At 36.5% G+C, this 13,655-nt stretch overlaps 1 protein-coding gene across 7 annotated transcripts in view; it reads right to left on the bottom strand.

Annotated features, from left to right (window-relative positions):
* LOC129757062 (tyrosine-protein phosphatase corkscrew-like) overlaps positions 1–13,655 on the bottom strand; it is a 59,115-nt gene that overhangs the window by 24,705 nt on the left and 20,755 nt on the right. Inside the window, exons 1-2 of one of the 7 annotated variants that reach the window (XM_055754166.1) lie at positions 3,714–4,074; positions 3,513–3,653 (exon numbers count right to left, since the gene is read on the bottom strand). The exons of 4 other annotated variants lie outside the window; for them this stretch is intronic. In XM_055754166.1, the coding sequence (XP_055610141.1) occupies positions 3,513–3,547 (35 nt within the window). In that variant the 5' untranslated portion in view covers positions 3,548–3,653; positions 3,714–4,074. Of the gene's footprint in view, positions 1–3,512; positions 4,075–13,655 lie in introns of those variants that run through there. 2 more of the 7 variants (XM_055754167.1, XM_055754168.1) reach the window with 2 other exon arrangements.

The following is a 13,655-nucleotide window of genomic DNA, read 5'->3' as shown; positions in this document are numbered from 1 at the left end:
AATCTGAATCTGAAATCTGAATCTGAAATCTGAATCTGAAATCTGAATCTGAAATCTGAATCTGAAATCTGAATCTGAAATCTGAATCTGAAATCTGAATCTGAAATCTGAATCTGAAATCTGAATCTGAAATCTGAATCTGAAATCTGAATCTGAAATCTGAATCTGAAATCTGAATCTGAAATCTGAATCTGAAATCTGAATCTGAAATCTGAATCTGAAATCTGAATCTGAAATCTGAATCTGAAATCTGAATCTGAAATCTGAATCTGAAATCTGAATCTGAAATCTGAATCTGAAATCTGAATCTGAAATCTGAATCTGAAATCTGAATCTGAAATCTGAATCTGAATCTGAAATCTGAAATCTGAACTCTGAAATCTGAAATCTGAAATCTGAAATCTGAAATCTGAAATCTGAAATCTGAAATCTGAAATCGGAAATCTGAAATCGGAAATCTGAAATCTGAAATCGGAAATCTGAAATCTGAATCTGAATCTAAAATCTGAAATCTGAATCTAAAATCTGAATCTGAAATCTGAATCTGAAATCTGAATCTGAAATCTGAAATCTGAATCTGAAATCTGAATCTGAAATCTGAATCTGAAATCTGAATCTAAAATCTGAATCTGAAATCTGAATTTGAAATCTGAATCTGAAATCTGAATCTGAAATCTGAATCTGAAATCTGAATCTGAAATCTGAATCTGAAATCTGAATCTGAAATCTGAATCTGAAATCTGAATCTGAAATCTGAATCTGAAATCTGAATCTGAAATCTGAATCTGAAATCTGAATCTGAAATCTGAATCTGAAATCTGAATCTGAAATCTGAATCTGAAATCTGAATCTGAAATCTGAATCTGAAATCTGAATCTGAAATCTGAATCTGAAATCTGAATCTGAAATCTGAATCTGAAATCTGAATCTGAAATCTGAATCTGAAATCTGAATCTGAAATCTGAATCTGAAATCTGAATCTGAAATCTGAATCTGCAATCTGAATCTGAAATCTGAATCTGAAATCTGAATCTGAAATCTGAATCTGAAATCTGAATCTGAAATCTGAATCTGAAATCTGAATCTGAAATCTGAATCTGAAATCTGAATCTGAAATCTGAATCTGAAATCTGAATCTGAAATCTGAATCTGAAATCTGAATCTGAAATCTGAATCTGAAATCTGAATCTGAAATCTGAATCTGAAATCTGAATCTGAAATCTGAATCTGAAATCTGAATCTGAAATCTGAATCTGAAATCTGAATCTGAAATCTGAATCTGAAATCTGAATCTGAAATCTGAATCTGAAATCTGAATCTGAAATCTGAATCTGAAATCTGAATCTGAAATCTGAATCTGAAATCTGAATCTGAAATCTGAATCTGAAATCTGAATCTGAAATCTGAATCTGAAATCTGAATCTGAAATCTGAATCTGAAATCTGAATCTGAAATCTGAATCTGAAATCTGAATCTGAAATCTGAAATCTGAATCTGAAATCTGAATCTGAAATCTGAATCTGAAATCTGAATCTGAAATCTGAATCTGAAATCTGAATCTGAAATCTGAATCTGAAATCTGAATCTGAAATCTGAATCTGAAATCTGAATCTGAAATCTGAATCTGAAATCTGAATCTGAAATCTGAATCTGAAATCTGAATCTGAAATCTGAATCTGAAATCTGAATCTGAAATCTGAATCTGAAATCTGAATCTGAAATCTGAATCTGAAATCTGAATCTGAAATCTGAATCTGAAATCTGAATCTGAAATCTGAATCTGAAATCTGAATCTGAAATCTGAATCTGAAATCTGAATCTGAAATCTGAATCTGAAATCTGAATCTGAAATCTGAATCTGAAATCTGAATCTGAAATCTGAATCTGAAATCTGAATCTGAAATCTGAATCTGAAATCTGAATCGGAAATCTGAATCTGAAATCTGGATCTGAAATCTGAATCTGAAATCTGAAATCTGAATCTGAAATCTGAAATCTGAAATCTGAACTCTGAAATCTGAAATCTGAAATCTGAAATCTGAAATCTGAAATCTGAAATCTGAAATCTGAATCTGAAATCTGAATCTGAAATCTGAATCTGAAATCTGAATCTGAAATCTGAATCTGAAATCTGAATCTGAAATCTGAAATCTGAATCTGAAATCTGAATCTGAAATCTGAATCTGAAATCTGAATCTGAAATCTGAATCTGAAATCTGAATCTGAAATCTGAATCTGAAATCTGAATCTGAAATCTGAATCTGAAATCTGAATCTGAAATCTGAATCTGAAATTTGAATCTGAAATCTGAATCTGAAATCTGAATCTGAAATCTGAATCTGAAACCTGAATCTGAAATCTGAATCTGAAATCTGAATCTGAAATCTGAATCTGAAATCTGAATCTGAAATTTCAATCTGAAATCTGAATCTGAATCTGAAATCTGAAATCTGAAATCTGAATCTGAAATCTGAATCTGAAATCTGAATCTGAAATCTGAATCTGAAATCTGAATCTGAAATCTGAATCTGAAATTTGAATCTGAAATCTGAATCTGAAATCTGAATCTGAAATCTGAATCTGAAACCTGAATCTGAAATCTGAATCTGAAATCTGAATCTGAAATCTGAATCTGAAATCTGAATCTGAAATCTGAATCTGAAATCTGAATCTGAATCTGAAATCTGAATCTGAAATCTGAATCTGAAATCTGAATCTGAAATCTGAATCTGAAATCTGAATCTGAAATCTGAATCTGAAATCTGAATCTGAAATCTGAATCTGAAATCTGAATCTGAAATCTGAATCTGAAATCTGAATCTGAAATCTGAATCTGAAATCTGAATCTGAAATCTGAATCTGAAATCTGAATCTGAAATCTGAATCTGAAATCTGAATCTGAAATCTGAATCTGAAATCTGAATCTGAAATCTGAATCTGAAATCTGAATCTGAAATCTGAATCTGAAATCTGAATCTGAAATCTGAATCTGAAATCTGAATCTGAAATCTGAATCTGAATTCTGAATCTGAATTCTGAATCTCAAATCTGAATCTGAAATCTGAATCTGAAATCTGAATCTGAAATCTGAATCTGAAATCTGAATCTGAATCTGAATCTGAAATCTGAAATCTGAAATCTGAAATCTGAATCTGAAATCTGAATCTGAAATCTGAATCTGAAATCTGAATCTGAAATCTGAATCTGAAATCTGAATCTGAAATCTGAATCTGAAATCTGAATCTGAAATCTGAATCTGAAATCTGAATCTGAAATCTGAATCTGAAATCTGAATCTGAAATCTGAATCTGAAATCTGAATCTGAAATCTTAATCTGGAATGTGGATCTAAAATCGGAGTCTAAGTTCTGAATCTTAATCTTAAAAAAATATAAAAAATAGTTAAAGAAAATAAAAAAAAAAATGGATATGAAATCTGAATCTAATTCTTAATCTGCTTTTTCAATAAGGAAAAATTGGATTTTTTTTTCAACTGAAACAAAACAAATTTACCTCAATTTCGGCATCTCGAAAATCGAAAAATTCATAATCCTCTCACAAGTATATAGAACGCTCGCGAAAAATCACACCCCAAAATCGCAACGATCAGCGAACCCGTAAATCACTCGTTAAAATGCACTTCTCGACGATCACCTGAGACGAAATGAGTGGCACTTGTCAAAAACGGCAATGCAGTAGATGCATTTTGCTTACAGATCAATCGGCTGCTTCTCAACAGCCCACACGTGGATTAGTTTAATCAGAACAGCACCAGGAGAGAAAAAAAATCAAACGAAACGATTAGATTAAGAACACCTACAACTTTCTGTAAGATTAATACTTGCTGTTGCACTTCTAATAGAGAATGGCAAAAGTGTCCCATATCACGGATTAAATCGTCACTAACGTGGGACATTTGGCCGAAGCAAACTGACAGCTCCTGCACCTTAAGTTCACCCCAAATGTCAGTCGTTTGGACACGAGCTTAGTTTGAGCCGTGACAAGAAGTGAGGAGGAAAAATAATTCAAAATAAAAAATATTCATCGCCAGCCAGCCAGCGAGCCGGTCGATTGGCTGCTGGGAACGAACTACCATGCCATAATATAATATACTCTTAGCGAGAGCAATATTCGCGCTGCACGTTTGATTGGAACCACCAGAGATGTAGGGTTGATTTTTTTTGTAGATGAAAAACTATCCCCGTTTTTGATGGAGATTTGCTATTATCTTTCCTTAAATTTATTTTCTCGAAAAAAAGAGACTGCATAGGACTGTTCCAGGAAATTAAACAAAAATTTTAACATTTCCATTACATTTCTACTTTTTAATCACTGGAACACCATGGATTCACCAACTTTAAGAAAAAAAGACACACACTGCATTCAGATGCGTCGCACTCGATGATTCCTGTACCGCGTATAGTTACCATGCTGTGTACACCACCTTCAATAACGCTGAATAAAAATTTAAGCGAAACAAAAAATGATCATCATCATCATCGTTAGCTTCATTTGCATCATGTGCAGTTTTACTCACACCTGTTTGAGCGCGTAGAGCCAGCAATTTGACGACTTGCATATGGAGGCAGATGCAAGTGGATACTTGTTCAAAATTTTATTGGTGTCAATATCCATTGTGACTATTTGAGAAATTTGCCTCGCTATACCTACTCTTTTTTTTTTTATTTTTTTTTTTTTTTAAATATGTCTTTATTGGTATCAAATCATCATTACACTTATATTACATTATTGCATTAAACTAGGTGTTCAGCTCAATAATGAACTGTTCATTGCCCTATAGTTAACTAGATTATAAAAATTTATTTATAAGATTTAAATTTGCTGAGCGCAATCAAGTTTTTAATGTAGGAGAACATCCTGTAATAGCAAAAATATTTTATACTTAAAACTAAACACTATCTTAAAATTAAACTAAACATAAAGAGAACGAATCTCTGCGATGGAAGACTGCATCGATTTGCCTCTGAAGTTGGAGATGATGTTGTTAGCCATCTCTTCGATAGATTCAATGCCTGCAATCCGATGAAGATCTTCGGTGCTGTGCCAAGGTGGAAGCCGCAAAATCATTTTCAGAACCTTGTTCTGAATCCTCTGGATGGCTTTCTTCCTCGTCGCGCAGCAGCTAGACCAAATCGGAACTGCATACATGATCGCTGGTCGGAAAACTTGTTTGTAGATGAGCATCTTATTTCGCAGACACAACCGGGATTTCCTGTTGATGAGAGAATAAAGAGATTTAGTGTATTTAATACATTTAGATTGAATATCTTCAATGTGATTTTTAAAAGTAAGATTCCGATCAAGTGTAAGTCCCAAGTACTTCACGTGATCAGACCATTCTAACGAAACCCCATTAAAAGTTATGGAATGATTTTCATTAGGTTTTAAAAAATTTGCTCTTGGCTTATGGGGAAATAAAATAAGTTGAGTTTTGGAAGCGTTAGGAGAAATTTTCCACATTTTCAAGTAATTCAAAAAGGAATTTAAATTTTGTTGCAATCTACTGCGTACCACCCGTAAATTTCGCCCTTTGGCTGAGAGCAAAGTATCATCAGCAAATAATCTTCTACCTTTTCCTTCTGGCACATTAGGAAGATCAGAAGTAAAAATATTGTATAAAATTGGCCCAAGTATACTGCCCTGAGGGACACCAGCTCTAATGGGTGTCTTTTCAGAGCATGAATTTTGATAGCTTACTTGTAAGGTTCGGCTAGTCAAATAATTTTGAATAATTTTGGTGAGATATACAGGAAAATCAAATCGAGCTAATTTAGCTACTAAACCTTTGTGCCAAACACTGTCAAAAGCTTTTTCAATATCAAGAAGAGCAACACCAGTTGAATAACCTTCAGATTTGCTAGCGTTAATCATATTAGTTACACTCAAAAGTTGATGTGTAGTAGAATGTCCATGACGAAAACCAAATTGTTCATCAGGGAAAATAGAATTCTGATTAATGTGAATCATCATTCTATTCAAAATAACTCTCTCAAATAGTTTACTTAAAGAAGGAAGCAAACTAATTGGTCGATAACTTGAAGGCTCTGAAGCACTTTTTCCAGGTTTCAAAATTGGAGTTACTTTGGCATTTTTCCATTTATTGGGAAAATAAGCCAAATGAAAACATTTGTTGAAGATTTTAACTAAAAAATTTAAAGTGCTTTCAGGCAACTTTTTAATAAGAATATAGAAAATCCCATCTTCCCCTGGAGCTTTCATATTTTTAAATTTTTTGAAAATCAATTTAAGTTCATCAATATTTGTCTCACAAGAACTTTCAAACACATTTTGCTTAGAAAGAATATCATCAAATTCTAGGGAAATTTGAGCATCAATTGGACTTACAACGTTTAAATTAAAATCATGAGCAGACTCAAATTGTTGGGCTAATTTTTGAGCCTTTTCTGAATTAGTTAAAAGAAGTTTATCCCCATCTTTCAAAGTAGGAATTGGCTTCTGGGGCTTTTTCAAAATTTTAGTTAATTTCCAAAATGGCTTTGAGTAGGGTTTTATGTCCTCTACTGCTTTAGCAAAATTTTCATTACGAATAAAATTTAAACGACGTTTGATTTCTTTTTGAAGGTCGCAATAAATTAATTTCAAATAAGGATCCCTAGTACGTTGATATTGGCGTCGACGAATGTTTTTCAGTCGTATCAAAAACTGAAGATCATCATCAATTAAAGGTTGATTAAACTTATGTTTAACTTTAGGTATTGAAGCGGCTTTAGCATTGACTATTGAAGTTGTCAAATTTTCTACAGCCAAGTCAATATCTTCTACTGAATTCAGTGGAACGTTTACATCTAAATTACGTTCAATAAAATTCATATATCGCTCCCAGTTAGCCTTTTGAAAATTAAAAGTTGATTTTAAAGGGTTTTCAATGGGACTTTGGGATAAAGAAAATGTTACTGGAAGGTGGTCTGAATCGAGGTCCGCATGAGTAACTAATTGACTACAATGCTCGCCTAAATCCGTTAGAACCAAATCAATTGTGGAGGGATTTCTAATTGAAGAAAAACAAGTATGCCCATTAGGATATTCAACAGTATAATAACCTGCAGAGCAGTCATTAAACAAAATATTCCCGTTTGAATTTGATGAAATATTATTCCAAGATCGGTGTTTTGCATTAAAGTCACCAATAATAAAAAATTTAGATTTATTTCTGGTGAGTTTTTGTAAATCTCCCTTCAAAAAATTTTTCTGTTCACTGCTACATTGAAAAGGCAAATATGCGGCAACAATTATAATTTTCCCCATAGAAGTTTCTAATTCAATTCCAATTGTTTCTAAGACTTTTGTATTGAAAGAAGGAAGAAGTCTAAATTTCAGACGACTATTGATGACAATAGCTACACCCCCACCTTGTCGATCAAGTCGATCATTTCGTAAAATTTTAAAGAAAGCATTGCTTTTCAAGTTATTGTCTGGCTTTAAAAAAGTTTCAGTGATGGCAGCAATATGTATGTTTTGAGTTTTCAAAAATAAAAAGAATTCATCTTGGTTAGCAAGCAAAGATCTAGCATTCCAATTCATAATATTTAAACATCTATTTGGATCCATGAGGGAATCGTAAAGTCATAATAATTTTGTTAGCATAATTAAAAGAAGTTTGGAAAGCTTCAAACATTGAATTTGCTTTCAACATAAGTTGCATCATTTCCATTAAATTTTGATGCAAAAATTTTAATTTTTCCTCAGTAATCTCACCCAAATCAACAAAATTGTTAGGATCAGAAAATGAAGGAGAAGAAAAAGTATTTGAATTTCGGGGATTTTCCCAAGCCTTCGCATGAACGTTGAGACTTGGTTTTTTCCCATTTTTATTAGTTAAACCTGAAGAGGGCAACCCATTTTCAACCACCTCTGAGAACGATAAACAACGAGTCTGGGGCGCAGAATCAGCCCAGGTAACATTAAAATCACTTCGGGTATTACCCAGCCGTGATTCCAATGTAGGCCGAGGCTGACCGCGAACAGGCAGGTTGTTTGCCGGTCTGACGTGTGTAGACGAAAAAGAGGAAGGAGGAGAAGAAACTTTTCTGGAAACTTTGGGGTTTTTCCTAGAAGCAACAATTTTTGCCCTAACGGGACAATCTAGAGAATTCGAGGAATGATTACCTGCGCAATTCGCACACTTAAAAAATTCTGTTTTTGGCTTATCACCACCAAAAAGGCATTTAGATTTTTCATGATCGAATGAGCCGCAAAACATGCATCTGGCATTCATTCTACAATTTTTAGTGCCATGACAAAAAGCTTGACAACGACGACATTGCGTAATATTTTGTAAAAAATTGGTATGGGATTTACGAAAAGGTTCAAATTTTACTCGACAATGAAACATAAGACGAGCCTTTTCCAAAATTTTCAAATTATTAACCTGATCCTTTTTAAAATGGATCAAATAAAGTTCAGGAGCAAAACCAACACTACTGGTATTATTCGTGTTGGTTCTTTTCCTCATTTGAATTACTTGAATTGGAGAAAAACCTAACAAAGAATTTAATTCATTTGTGATCTCATCCGGTGTCTGATCGCCGGTGAGACCACGAAGTACAACTTTAAAGGGACGATCACTTCTAGTGTCGTACGTAAAAAATTGGTGTTTTTTATAATTCAAATAATTTAAAATTTTTTGAAAATCATTAAAAGATTCCGCCAATATACGAGCAGTTCCCCTTCGACCGATCTGAAAAGAAATCTTCACATCCTTGACGGAAGTGACGATTTCTTTTCGAAAGGCATTGAAGTCAGGAATCGTGACCGTTATTGGTGGAATCTTTTCGTTTTTAAGAGTATAAGAAGAAGAAGGTTTCTTAGTACTCTTATCAGAATTAAATATGAATATTTCCTCATCACCAATGTTATGAAGGACATCGAATGAATTGGAAATTTCAACTTTTTTGGGCGATGGACCTGAATTAGTTTCGGCAATTCGCTTTCTACCAGCCCTTGAGCCAGCCGATGACTTCCCCATGCTGGAAAGAAAAGAGAAAATATGAATAAAAGAAAATGAAAATAATTTTAGCACTGAAAAGTGCTGATTGAAAAACAGGTAAGGAAAAAATAAATAATGTAAAATGTTCCTGCAGGTACACAGCAACGATACGATGCTCCGGCGTACGTGTTGACGGCTCAACGGTACAGATGGAAGTGACTATACCTACTCCTTCAACACTTTAGAAGGGTGTTATTCGAAAAGCCTCCGAAATTCGGGATTCTTTAATTTAATCCAAAATTTTCACACAACTACTTATACTACTTATATCGACTAGTAAAGTTAGAAGAAACATCAAAACGAAAAGCGGACAACGATCGTTAGCCTTTACAGAAGACGTTCCCTAGGGTGAGGTCCTCGGTCCTACGTTATGGAACGTCTTGTTCAGACGCTTAAGTTAACCTTAGACGTCGTAGAGGAGGTCGGTCTTGTATACCATGAGTGCGTCATAGTATGAGTACAAAAATCAAGTGTTCAAGCTTCTGCTTGGTCCATCTGGTAGATTTTGTACAAATTTCAACGGATCAGGACGGTTTGGAAGACAGGAATAGATACAGAATTCTTTAATGTCAAAAATCTCTTCTGGACTGATACATGATCTGTGATCATCCGTCTTATGACAAAGACCGGATTAATGAAATCTCAATTCGCGAGATTTTTTATCGTGCATCTTATTTTTTTTTTTATTTACATAGTATTCCGTCTCACGACATAACTTGACGAACTTAATTCCTAAAATTCACTCGGTCCATGGCAACCGTTCTCCAATTCCTCGAGCACCCCACGTTCGCTGGATCACGCTTCACTTGGTCTAACCACCTCGCTCGTTGCGCCCCCGCTCGTCTTGTTCCTACCGGATTCGTAGCGAACACTTGTTTTGCAGAACAGTCGTCCGGCATTCTCGCAACATGTCCCGCCCAGCGTATCCGCCTTCTGGATACTGGGTTCACCGTAGAGTCGCGCGAGCTCGTGGTTCATCCTTCTCCTCCACACTCCGTTCTCCTGTACGCCGCCAAAGATGGTTCTTAACCCTCGTCGCTCGAATACTCCGAGTGTACGCAGGTCCTCCTCGAGCAATATCCATGTCTCGTGCCCGTAGAGAACAACCGGTCTAATGAGCGTCATATACACTTCGTGCGAGGGTTAAGTCTTCTTGACCGCAGTTGCTTGTAAAGATCATAGTAGGCACGACTTCCGCTTATCATTCCCCGCCGGATCTCACGGCTGGTGTCATTGTCTACGGTCACCAGTAAGCCGAGATAGACAAAGTCTTCGACTATCTCCAGCTCGTCGCTGTCGATCGTGACCTTGTTATTACTACAATCCGCAGGCCAGCATGTACTTCGTCTTGGACGTATTAATCATCCACCCAATCCTTCCTGCTACGACTGCTTCCTGCTTAACTCGATAATCCGCACACAGCACTGCGTTCCATCCATCGTCGCCTTGATCAGTTTGATCAGCTTCCCGGAAAAGCCGTTCTCGTCCATGATTTTCCATAGCTCGTTACGGTCGATCGTGTCGTATGCGGCTTTGAAGTCGATGAATAGAGGGCGTAGGGACTTGGTGTTTCCGGCATTTTTGGAGGATTTGCCGTAATGTGAATATCTGGTCCGTTCAGCTGCGATGCCATCCTTCCCAGCCGACTTGTTGCTATTCAGCTTGCTAATGGCTTCCTTAACGTAACTCATCGTTTAGAGTGGCTCCTCTACGTCATTGCTAAATAGGCCGGCGATGTACCTTCCCTCACCGTCTTGATCTCCTACATGTTCCCCGTTCAGACGTTCATCGAAGTGTTGCTCCTACCAAATGGGAGCCTGCTATCAATCTTTACTCTGAGATCTTATATGGACTTCACATTTTCCAGATAGACGGTAGTCAAAATGACGATGTTTCGTGAGCGATTAAAATTCACTATCTTACATTTTTTTTTGCATTAGCCTTACAGTCTTAGCTACCTTCAATTCTCCTAAAAAGCTACAGATCGTCGGCATAGAGGAGCTTGTCAGAGTGGAGTCTTTCACAGAGATCATTTACAAATGTAATGAAAAGTAGCGGTCCGAAGTGGCTTCCCTGGGGTACTCCTGACGGGGTTTTGAATATGTCAGATCGTTGTCTAATTATTTTCGTGAAAGCGCAGCGATTTGTGAGATACGACTTGATCCACTCGAGCGACCAAGTTGGAAAACCGAGTTGATCCATCTTTCTGATAAGTTTATCGAGCGGTCGAAAGCTTTTGCAAAGTCGATATAAATCGAGTCCACTTGACAACCTTTTTCTAGGCTATTGATGATTGAGCTTACGTAGCACATCAAGTTGCTAACAGTCGACCTTTTCTTTACAAAGCCATGTTGTGATTTAGATATGAAATTTTGCATCAAAGACGCTGTGCGCATTTCCCGATTTGTATATTGGAGAAATAGCCGCAATTTCCCATGCGCTAGGGAACGGTCGTTCATTAAGTGACCGATTTAGAATACTGTAAACCGGACCAGCTAGAAATGCAGCACAATATTTTAAAATCGTTGGCGATATGCAGTCAGGACCTTTAGTTGGGTCAACAGCGGACAACTTTACGTAAACATCTTGTTCAGAGAAGCGCGGTAAGGGCAAATGTCATAGGAAGTCAAAGAGTCTAGGAAGTTGCTGTCTTGGCATACATTTGCAGAGCAATACACACTTCGGAAAAAGTCTGCAAACATATAAGCCGATTCGGTTGCATTACTAGCAGTGACACCCTTAAAGTTCACATCACATCTATGGGAATGGTGGTGTTTCGCTTCTTGTTGTTAAAATGCTTCCAAAATGATGAGGGTTTGCTGGAGACGCGAGATGTGTTGGCTGCAAAGCACCTTGTTAAGATTTTTAAATTCACGTTCCAGGCGTCTCCGGAGACATTTACAGAAGAAAATTCAACGGCGGACTCCACATCGCTTGCTGTTTCTAGAAATTCCCTGTTTGTTGAGTAGAGCGCAGCCGCAACCAGATCGAAGTTACATCTCTTGAAATCAAAATCAAGTTCTCTTACGGGCTTTTGGTCAACTTCGATGAATAAAATATACGGTTTATGATGGCGGTCTACAGGGATTATTGAAACGAGTGATTGTCACGTTGGCGGGATCGGTAACAAATGCAAGATCTAGAAACGCTGATTGTTGTTGTTCGATTTGCTGCAGATCCGGGATAAATCTGCGGAAAATAGTGTTTCAGTCACTAGAATTTCAACTTTAGATGAAGCGTTCGTTGGTAAATAACTCTTTAAATCTTGGTCGTAGGTCTATTTTAGATGAGGAAGATTATAATCCCCGACAACGATTACTGAGTCCAGCGCGGTGATAATTTTTTCTATTTGATGAACAGCGGCAGAAAAGGATTCGAAGTTACGGATGCAGCTGTTTTGACGAAGATAAATACAGCACAGATAAAACGAGCTCGTGCCAATTTTTACTTTTACTACAATTTATTCCAGATGTTCACAGTTTTGCAGGGCGACAGAGATTGTATTCAGTTTTTTTTCACAGCAATCAAAACAGAGGGTTTTTCGAGACACTCTTTTTGGTATAGTTGTCATTGTCTTATTTGTAAGGAAAAGTTTCGTTTTTTTTGCTACAGCTACAAATGCCCTGTAAAATCATAAATTTTCGTGCAAATTTGTCGTCAAAAACAAATTTAAATTTGGTTAGAACATCCCCGAGCCGTTGACAAGCAAAATTTTTGACCGGGGATTTGCCCGAAGTCAGTCTTGACATAGGTTTCATCGTCCATCAGAAGACACTCGTCGAACTTGGTCAGCAACTGTTCGTATAGCTTTCGAGAACGAATTTTGGCCACACAATTCTGTTTTATGGTTCGATTTGGCTGTTTGCTAGCTCGATACGACTTGAATCCTTCCCGGAATCGAATTCTCCTCACGGTACTATGGGCAGCACCGAATTTTCAGGCCAAATTATGGTCCGATACGTTAAAATTCCTCTTAATCAATTACCTTGAGGCTTCCGAATCGTCGTCAAGGTTTTCTTATACCGTTTGATATTTCTAGGTAATTTCAGCTGTTTAGCTAGCCTAGATGCAGACCAAAATGGTGTTTTCAAATAACTGTGCAATAACTGGGTACATACGTGAGGCTGACAGAATTCCCGACACGTGGACGTCAAAAACTTTCAAATCCGCCCACCATGAGCACCACAATATGAGCAAAAGTATGTTCCAACTCTAAATGAAGCAAGCTTTACCTTGAATGCTACATGGACCTGGATTTGCAAATTTCTACAAATTTTGTAGAAAATTCAAAAAGTCCAATGGAAAAGAGGGGGAAATACACACTTGTCCGCTCTAGACCTCAGAGTAGTTCAACAACTGAATCAGGATCACTTATTACGACACTATGTCTAATATTGCCTCGTTCAAGATATTGTCCAGAGTGAGCTCTTCATGCTTCAAGGATCTTGGCAATGACGTTCAGTTCTTCTATGAAGATAGGATGCTCAACCTGTTGAGACTTACTACGGTCCAGCGCATGATACGATACCCTTACAGTGATCAATTGATTGAACAGAGACAATCTTTTCATATTCTCGAATTCTGTGGAACGTTTATAAGGCGACGAAACGTTCGTTTACTGCTAGGCA

This window comes from Uranotaenia lowii, chromosome 3 (assembly GCF_029784155.1).
Source record: "Uranotaenia lowii strain MFRU-FL chromosome 3, ASM2978415v1, whole genome shotgun sequence".
Classification (NCBI taxonomy): domain Eukaryota; kingdom Metazoa; phylum Arthropoda; class Insecta; order Diptera; family Culicidae; genus Uranotaenia; species Uranotaenia lowii.
This window is presented reverse-complemented; position numbering and strand designations above follow the sequence as displayed.